The 9,696-nt window shown below is 41.3% G+C and overlaps 1 protein-coding gene across 1 annotated transcript in view; it reads left to right on the plus strand.

Annotated features, from left to right (window-relative positions):
* PRKCD (protein kinase C delta) overlaps positions 1–9,391 on the plus strand; it is a 162,106-nt gene extending 152,715 nt beyond the window's left edge. Inside the window, exon 18 of the mRNA XM_082264954.1 lies at positions 8,774–9,391. Within this exon, the coding sequence (XP_082121080.1) occupies positions 8,774–8,938 (165 nt within the window). The 3' untranslated portion in view covers positions 8,939–9,391. The remainder of the gene's footprint in view (positions 1–8,773) is intronic.
* Positions 9,392–9,696: the final 305 nt, after the last annotated feature.

Below are 9,696 nucleotides of genomic sequence, written 5' to 3' on the forward strand. Positions count from 1 at the left end.
ACTCCCCTCCAGTCTGTGTGTATTTGGGGTGACTAATAGCTAGGTGATGCCTCCATTAATCATTCCCTGTTAAATCCACCCCACCGGTGATTAGAAAAACGTTAGCAAAGTAGGAGGGGCGTATCACTCATAAAATGAAATACCCACAAAGATGACTCTATAGTCACGATGGCAGCCTAGATCGGGATAAAGTGAACTGAACGGCTTGGGCTTGCCTGTTTAACAAAAAGGGAGCATGCACAGTACAGGTGGAAGTGGCTGAAGACGAGGACCCGGTGTGCAGTGGGGACACAGGCAGCACCAATGAATGGCGGGATCAACCAGGTTTTTATTACTCTGCATAACATGAAAACTAAAATGATTAAGTATCGTGATTAAAGTATAACTAACCTTTTTATTTTGGCTAGAGTGGAGATGAATTAGAATATGTGTCAGTTTTTATTGCTGTCTGTGTCCCTGTTAGGGAAATTCACCCTCTCTATTTGTCCTATTTACTATTATCATTAAAAGTGAAAGAAAATCTGAAAAAAAAAAAAGAAAATTGTCCCCAGAAAAGTAATAGAGGGGAAATCTTCCAATGGGGACACAAGTTCTGGTGGCCAGGGGGTCCCAGAGGAATTCCCCTAATTTGCAGGAATTTCCTCTCACTTTGTGTTTGGCTATGGAACAGGAAGTGAAGGGAAATCTCAGCTATGCGACACACAGGGAGAAAAAAAATCTGACAGGTTATAACGCTCCCTTACTGTGTCCAAAATGAAATAAAAAGTTTTGCCTAAAGTTCTACTTTAATATGCAATGAATGTAAAAAACATTTTCATACCTGTTGGATTTAATTACCTTTTCATGAGGTGGGTTGAGTGATCTGCAGTCTTAACAGTAAATATAACAACCACATCCCGCCCGGCCTATAGCAGAATGATGGTCGGGCGGGGGATCAATCATCCTGACTGGGCGTTATGATGTCCAGCAGGATAGGCCAGGATCGGTAGTGCGGTATCGCCCTGATCTCTGTAAAGAGCCTATGACGTAGGCTCTTTACCATGTGATCAGCTGTGTCCAATCACAGCTGGTCACATCATAACCAGGAAGGTTGTTTAATGGCTTTTCCTCTATTCGCGCTGACAAGGTGCAGGTAGAGGAGAGCTGATCAGCGGCTCTCCTAAAGGGGGTCTGCGCTGCATCGATTTATCCCTGCAGACTCACCAGGGATGCCAACCTGTGCCCACCAGGGATGCCAACATGTGCCCATTAGAGATGGCAATTAATGCCTGTCAGTGCTGCATATTAGTGCCTCATCATCCGTGCCCATCAGTTCCACCTCATCCATGCCTGTCAGTGCATCATTATTAGTGCCCGTCGGTGAAGGAGAAAACCCATTTACAAAATTTTTAGAACCAAAACGAAGAGAAACTTTTATTTTATTTTTTTTTTTAATTTCTGTCTATTTTTATTTAGAAAAAAAATAAAAAAAACCAAGTGGTGATCAAATGCCACTGACATTAAGCCATATTTGTGTGAAGAAAAATTATAAAAGTTTTATATTGGTACAGTGTAGCATGACCGGGAATTTCTCATTCAAACTGTGACATTGAGGAAAGCTGAATATTGGCCTGGGCAGGAAGGGCGTGAAAGTGCCCTGTATTGGAGATTGTTTTATCCAGCTGCCTCATTTTTCTACTTGGTCTGGATTAACTTACAACTGATCTTAGAAAATTAGCTTCTGGGCCTACAGTACTCAGACAGAACCCCAACACCTAAGCCAGTAGTTGCAGAACCCCAAAACCTAGGTAAAGTTGTTACGGCGCTGCAACGCCTAAGTCAGAACCTTCCCAGCCCGAACACTTAAGTTAGAAGATACTAATTTCCGGTGCCTAAGTCAGGAGGATCCAAACCCCAACATGCAAGGAGATGCCAAACCCCATCATTTAAGTTATGAGGTGCCAGTATTTGAGGGCGGTTTCACCACAACACACTTGTGAGGAAACTGGAAGAAGAGATATTACCAGCAAGGGTCAGAACATACAGTACAAATGCCACGTTGTGATGTTTACAAGTTTTAGTAGTTCTTCTCCCTATAAAAGATGTCTATAATGTTTTTGGGTCAATTTTTTGTAATATGTTTAACTGTGTTTTTTTTTTTTTTTTAATGCCATGTTAACAAATTATTTTATGAATAATCAACATTACAAAAGACTTCCAGAGCACACTAGTTTATCTAAAACAACAAACGAATAAATGAGAAAAGCTGCATGCTTTAGACTTGATTGTCTTAACCTCTCTGGTGGTCTGATTATGTCCGAATTTTTGTGCTAAAAGCGGTACATTGTTTTGCATGGAAATATGTTGTTTTATATTTTAGGCCTGTAATTCTTAGGAATAACTCGCTTAAATCTATTCAAACAAGAGTCTAGTAGACATCCCGGGTATTCTACATAGTGAGGTTGAAAAAAGACACCAGTCCATCCAGTTCAACCTATGTGTGTGTGTGTGTGTGTGTTTGCTGTTAGCCGTACATTGTATACCCCTCTATGTTGTGGTCTTTAAGGTGCCCATCTAATAGTTTTTTGAAACTATCGATGCTCCCTGCTGATACGACTGTTTGCGGAAGAGAATTCCACATCCTTACTGCTCTCACAGTGAAGAACCCCCTGCGTATTTTAAGGTTAAACCGCATTTCCTCTAGTTTTAGTGAGTGGCCACGTGTCTTATTGTATTTCCTTTCTCTGAATAGGTTTTTCCATATGCTAGGGTTGCCAGTACAGTATTTGTACATTGATATATCCCCCCTCAATCGTCTCTTCTCCACAGAGAATAAGTTCAGTGCTTGTAGTCTTTCCTCATAGCTGATGTCCTCCATTCCCCTAATTATTTTTGTTGCCCTTCTCTGGACTTTCTCCAGTTCCAGCACATCCTTCCTGAGGACCGGTTCCCAGAACTGGACAGCATACTCCCAGATGTGGTCGGACCAGAGTCTTGTAGAGTGGGAGAATAATCTCTTTATTTCTGGAGTGAATCCCCTTTTTTATACATCCCTGTATTCTGTTGGCTTTACTTGCAGCAGCTTGGCATTGCATGATAAAGTTTGAAACACGAAATCATAAATTATAATATAATAATAAATATCATCAAATTCTTCATTGTTTTTGAAGTGGAGATATTTTATTATGAGGGAGAATCTGTACTCTGACATGACTGAGCCAAAGAATGGAGTGGCAAGTAATGTATTGGTTGTCCAACACCACTTCTGCAGGGGTTTCCCCACAAGAATTTTTAGGCCCATAAAATTCCAAATGTCATCTTTGGTGGTCACTGGTTCCCACTTTCTGCATCTGGCAAACTTCCGATGCGTAGCCAATTGTTGCTCTTTGTACCAGTTGGTCTCGGTAACTATTTTTTTCAATAACCTCATCGGTCAGAAATAATTGTAGGTATGCCAAGGGGTTGTCATGATCAACGTCAACTTTCATACCAGGTGCACCAGTAAATGGGAATCTTGGGGGCGCTGCCTGATCCGTACCGCAAGCAATAGAGCACCAAGTCCACACATCGCTGAGCCCAGTCGCAGAATCGTCGCTGTTGTCACTTTTAGTACCTGATGACAAATTTTCCCACAAAGCACTATCGCACAGTTCTTCAAATATTTCCAATTCACGTCGATGTTTTCCAGTTCGTCCAAAAGCATTTTTGAGCTAAAAACGCTTTTTGGATGCCATGGACGTTATCAATTTTCCAGGCACAAAGTACCACAAAAAGTACAGGCAGGGCACTGGAAAAGCCTCTAGGTGAAATGGCATGATACAAAATTGTAATCCTAACAGATTACACTGTATAATGTCTTTTTTTTTTTTTTTAATCTCACGCTGGATCCACCCCCATGCGACACGGTGCTCGCAGGGAAGGGAACTGGAAGAAGGTGCCAGCATTGGCTGAACACACAGCGGGAGGACGACTGGAGGAAGGACGGCGGGGGATTAGAGGGAGGACGACTGGAGGGAGGACGGCGGGGGATCACAGGGGAAGGTAACTATCATTCTAGGGTAATCCCGAGTGTGGCTAGGGGTTACCGCTTTTGGCACTGAATATTAACCCTGAGCCACACTCGGGAATACCGCTAGGAAGGTTAATGAAACTCCAGATCTGTCTGATAAAGTATAAGGCTGGCCATTCATTATACAATTTTTTTGTACAATTTTCCTTGAGATTTACCAAAACCATATAATATGAGGTCAAACCTAAACATTTCCCATTTGTATGCAATCAGGCAGGCACTGCACTACATAGTTGAAGGGAAATTTAAAGGAAATTGAATAACAAAATTTTGTACCGTATGGCCAGCTTAAGTCACTGTTCTGTCTCATCCAGTTGAGTGCCAAGTTATTTAGACACGCTTTTTAGAACATGTGGTAAGAAAGCGATTTCCTGAATATATAAAAAAAAATAAAAAATCAGACTACATAAAAAGTGTTTCTTGGAGATTAAATTATGCATTGTTTAAATTTCCTATTGCTTGTTACATCCAGTACACATTTTTAAATGGGCACTGGTTATTTTATGTGCCATTTACTGTCAGTCCTGTTATTAGCTATGATACCGATTTGTCAAGGCAGAGTTGTGAGTCTGTTGCTAGACTGGCAATTGGGAATAGAGTGTGGCTGGCCAGAAGTGTGTGAGGGCCAGGACATAAATATTCATAGCATTCAAACTCTCACTCTTGCTGTTTGGCATTTTCCCAGTGCAGATCAGTGCAATCCTGGAATAAAAAAAGTAAGATAAAAGTTATATTGCTTTATTTATAAGGTTCCTGTGTGCTCCCTAGTTATTCCTGCTGTTTTGCTGATATAAACTGTCAGATAATTTAAAAATTGTGTTTTATTGATATTACAAGAAAAAATTGTGTTTCTTAGTGGTACATTAGGGACACAAGATAAAGTATTCAGATACATGGTATATGCTGCTGCCTGCAAGAAAATTGACACCGCAAATCAAATCTATAAAGACAACCCAATAAAAATAAACCCTTACCACTTCTAGCCTGCTTCAGTTTGTTTTCTTTTTTGCTAGTGTCCTAGTAGGACAGATGTCCTCTCCCCTCTGAGGAAAAAGGAAACCTTTTCTTAATGTGTTTTTGAAGATTCTTTTCATCTAACACGTAGCTTCAAAACCAAAGGGGCCAGTTTTGCAGCTTTCCGGATTTGCCAATCGTTGGCATTCTCTTGTAAGCCATACCCAGACCTTGCTGAAAAGAGGCAGGGCCAGCCTATTGTTTGCCCTTTGTCATTTGACTCTGTTCAGGGCGCATCCCTACATACTTAAGTGCAATGTGTGGAGCAGCCACAGAGTGCTTTACGTGTCCAGGGCCATGGTGCACCCATATGGTGGAACCTTGTTTCTGAACAACCGTTACCCATCAGTGGGGTGAAGAGAATCAGAGCAGTATGTTCCCTTGCTTGTGCCTGTTGGGAAGCAAAGGGCCTTCTAAGGACCTCCACTACAGTTCCCATATTTAGAGGGAGTCTACTCGTGCCTTTTTGTTCTGACCCCCTTGAAGGGGTAAAATACTGGGCTCTGGCTGTGACATCTTTAGTGGGAGGGAAGAGCTGCAGCATATGTGGAGCTGCATGGGTTCATTTTCTCTACTACTCCTGCATGAGTCCCCCACCTGGTGGTCTTACTGCTCATGCATGCACATACCTTGTTTTCTTCCTACCATCTCCTTCAGGTTTGCATCAGGTTAACAATTCTCTAGACATTACCTTGGCTTCCTGCTACCATACAGTGACCTGATCACAGTCGGCATTAATCCTTCCTGCTCCAGCAGTGGTTGCATTAGAACCCTTATGGGCAGTCCCTCATGCTATACCTAGTATGGCAGATTAGAAGCACAAGGGCAGCAGTCCAGGGGGCCTTGCCAGCTTATGATACACTAACAGTGGCAGGAGCATGCAGTGTCCCCCCACACCGAGCCCAGGCCACTGTCTTGTATAGTGATTGGTCTAAAACGGATAGCGTTTTCTCCTACAAAACATATTGCACAGCTTTACCCTATAGAGCAGGGGGGTCAAACTCAATTTCTTTGAGGACCGTATCAGTAGTATAGTTGCCCTCAAAGGGCCAGTTGTATCTGGGGTGCTCTACATACAGAGTGCAGGGTTCAGGAGTGCATTACATACAGAGTTCCGGAGTGTGTTATGTGCAGAGCTCAGGGGTGTGCCATGTACAGAGTGCAGAGTTCAGGAATGCATTACCTACAGAGTGCAAGGTTCAGGACTTAAACCTATTTAGTGTTCCTAGACCAGAGGTGTCACCACATACAGAATCAAATTGTTCTCAACACCAAAATTTTATATGGAATCCACCAGGCTAGTCAGTGTTTTCCTCTATTTGAGATATCTTCTGGCCTCTGTGGACAAAAAGGATGCTTACGTGCATGTCGCCATCTTACCGGAACTTTAACACTTCCTAAGTTTTGCTGTGGGCATTTAACATTACCAGTTGGTAAATGTTATAAACCACGCCATTATTTAAAAGCCACTGACAGGCTGACCCCCCCACCCCTTTAACCTCTGCAGCAATGCTGGCAGCACTCATACGTCTATATCCCAAAGACAACCTCTGGATAGGACGCTGAGCACATGCACTCAACCTCTTTGGTCAACCATGGAGAGGTCTGTTCTGAGTGGAACCTGTCCTGTTAAACCGCTGTATGGTCTTGGCTACCGTGCTGCAGCTCAGTTTCAGGGTCTTGGCAAACTTCTTATAACCTAGGCCATCTTTATGTAGAGCAACAATTCTTTTTTCAGATCTTCAGAGTTTTGCCATAAGGTGCCATTTTGAACTTCCAGTGACCAGTATGAGAGCGATAACACCAAATTTAACACACTTGCTCCCCTTTCACACTGGAGAACTTGTAACACTAACAAGTCACATGACATCGGGGAGGAAAAATTGCTAATTGGGCCCAATTTAGAAATTTTCACTTAGGGGTGTACTCACTTTTGTTGCCAGCGGTTTAGACATTAATGGCTGTGTGTTGAGTTATTTTGAGGGGCAAGCAAATTTTACACTGTTATGCAAGCTGTACACTCACTACTTTACATTGTAGCAAAGTGTCATTTCTTCAGTGTTGTCACATGAAAAGATATAATAAAATATTTACAACTTTTTTTTTTTTTTTCACTTTTTTGTGAGATACCGTATGTACCGGGATAGAAAACTGGTTACAGAGGTGCTTCCAAAGGGTGCGATAGAGTGTACTCGAATGTTTTGAAGTTGTGAACATGGTACCCTAGGGCTCTGTCCTGGGACCAATTCATAAATGATAGAGGTTTGGGTAAATAATTTGATCTCATTATTTGCTGTTGATACAAAGCTAAGCAGAGCAATAACCTCACAGCAGGATATATAAACCTGGCAATAAGACCTTGGGATGGGCAGCCACATAGCAAATGAGTTTTAATGTTGAAATATGTATATTAATGCCCTTGGGGGCTAAAAATATGCACGCAAGTTACTCACTAAGGAGAGAACTGTTGGGGGAATTCAGGATAGAAAAAGATCTGGGGGTCCTAGTAGATCACAGGTTCAGCAAAAGCATGCAATGCCAAGCTGCAGCAAGCAAAGCTTGCAGTCTATTAGCATGCATTAAAACTGGTATTTATTCAAGAGAGAAATTTTACCACTTTACAAAACTCTGGTCCGGCCACATCTTGAGTTTGCCATCCATTTCTGGTCACCAGTTCTCAGAAAGGATGTGCTGGAACTGGAGTGAGTAAAGAGAATGGCAACAAAGCTACTAAGAGGACTGGAGAACCTCAGTTATAAGTAACAATTACAATTATTAAAAGGAAAGAGGGGATATGATAGTGATGTACAAACCTCTTAATCCTGATTCTAGCATAGGAGGAAAACTATTCAGTCTCAGGTTGCTGAAGAAGACCCTTGGCATCTTGGAAGCAGTTTAACCTTAAACTGCGTAAGAGGCTCTTTACTGTCAGAGCGGTAAGGAAGTGGAACTCCTTTCCACAGTTGATGTCAGTGGGGGTGTCCATAATTAAAAAAAAAACTTTTACATGAGCATCCTAAAGAACACAATATACAGGGTTGTGGGAAATGGTATTGACATAAACACCCACACAGGTTGAACCGGATGGACTGGTGTCTTTATTAAACCTTGACACCTATGTAACTCAATGTACCTGAATACTTTATCCAGTGTCCATTTAATGCACATTATATTACAACAAAGGATTTTATGGTAAGTAAAAAATGTTATTCATTTTGGCACAACCCCTTTAACATATCCAATTAATATGTGTTGAGAATTTAAAGAGGTCCGCTAGGCAAAGCAGAAGTTTGCAGCTGTTTCTGACCAATGCATTGCCTTTTGTACAGCAGATACTACATAGGCAGATGTTAAATTTCAGTCCCATGATTGTTAGTGTTTGATGGACTAAGTTCCGCCTAGCCTCTCACATATATATATATATATATATATATATATATATATATATATATATAAGGACCTTTTGGATCCAGCCAGCTTTCAGGCTCAGCAAACCTCATGCAAGGTCTGGAAGCTAAAAAAAAAAAAAGGAAAAGAGAAAATAAGAGGTCAGAAAAGCTGTAACATTTGTGTAAAGCAGAAAAACCTCTAATGGTGTCTGATGTATAAACTGTATGTATGTGGTCCATAGGATCGTGTGTTATGCAGATGTAGTGTTGTAATCGAGGGTATATTTACATCATTCCCACTTCTGCTTTTTTCTTTCCCTAGAAATCCCCTAGTGATTACACCAACTTTGACCGTGAATTCCTCAGTGAAAAGCCACGACTTTCCTACAGTGATAAAAACCTTATTGATTCAATGGACCAGACTGCGTTTCATGGATTCTCCTTCATCAATCCTAAAATGGAGAGGCTCATAGAAAAAAAACAGTAGCACCCCGTTTGTATCTGTGAACTGTGACCTAGATTTACACTAAAGGGAACAACATTCAGAAGTGCATCTGTACTACTTCTACTATGGCGCTAAAATGATAGAGCATTTATTTCACTGTGATCACTCCAACTACATAAAGGAGATTATTATAAACAAAAAATATTCCTGCAAAAGAACAGCTTTCCCTTTAAAAAGGCTCTCCCCATCTGGAAACTTGAATATAGTTAATACATCATAAAAATCCAAAATGTTAAATATATATATATATATATATATGGATTCTGCTGTATATATTGCTTATGGGTTTAAAATAGTGGTGGGTGGGTGGAAGGGATATGACAATGAAGTGACTTGGATAAAAAAATATTTTTTACAATCCACTCCAGCTTCGTTCTCAAAAATGAAAATAAATGGGTATTTAAAATGCCAGTCAAATCAATTCTTTTTTTTTTTTTTCTATACACACCCCCTAATAAAATGTAGTTTAGGTTCACACCTATGCGGCTCTACAAGCCGTGTTTTGCTTGGGCGCGGCGGGCAATTAATTTGATAGGGCTGCCATGCCTCCTGAAATGCAGGAAAAAGGTCACTGCACCATTTCTGGAATCCTAGCCCACACAGAGACCGCAAATGCAGTGCGGTTCCTAGTATGGGTGCAATTTCCAGTGCGTGTGGTGTGCTATTAGAATTATTGGCACCCGGGGCAGTACAGGTGCGGATCCGAAGCGGAAACCAACTACACAGATGTGGACCTAGCC

The sequence above is a fragment of the Pelophylax lessonae genome (genome assembly GCF_965119305.1).
Source record: "Pelophylax lessonae genome assembly, chromosome: 8".
Lineage (NCBI taxonomy): Eukaryota > Metazoa > Chordata > Amphibia > Anura > Ranidae > Pelophylax > Pelophylax lessonae.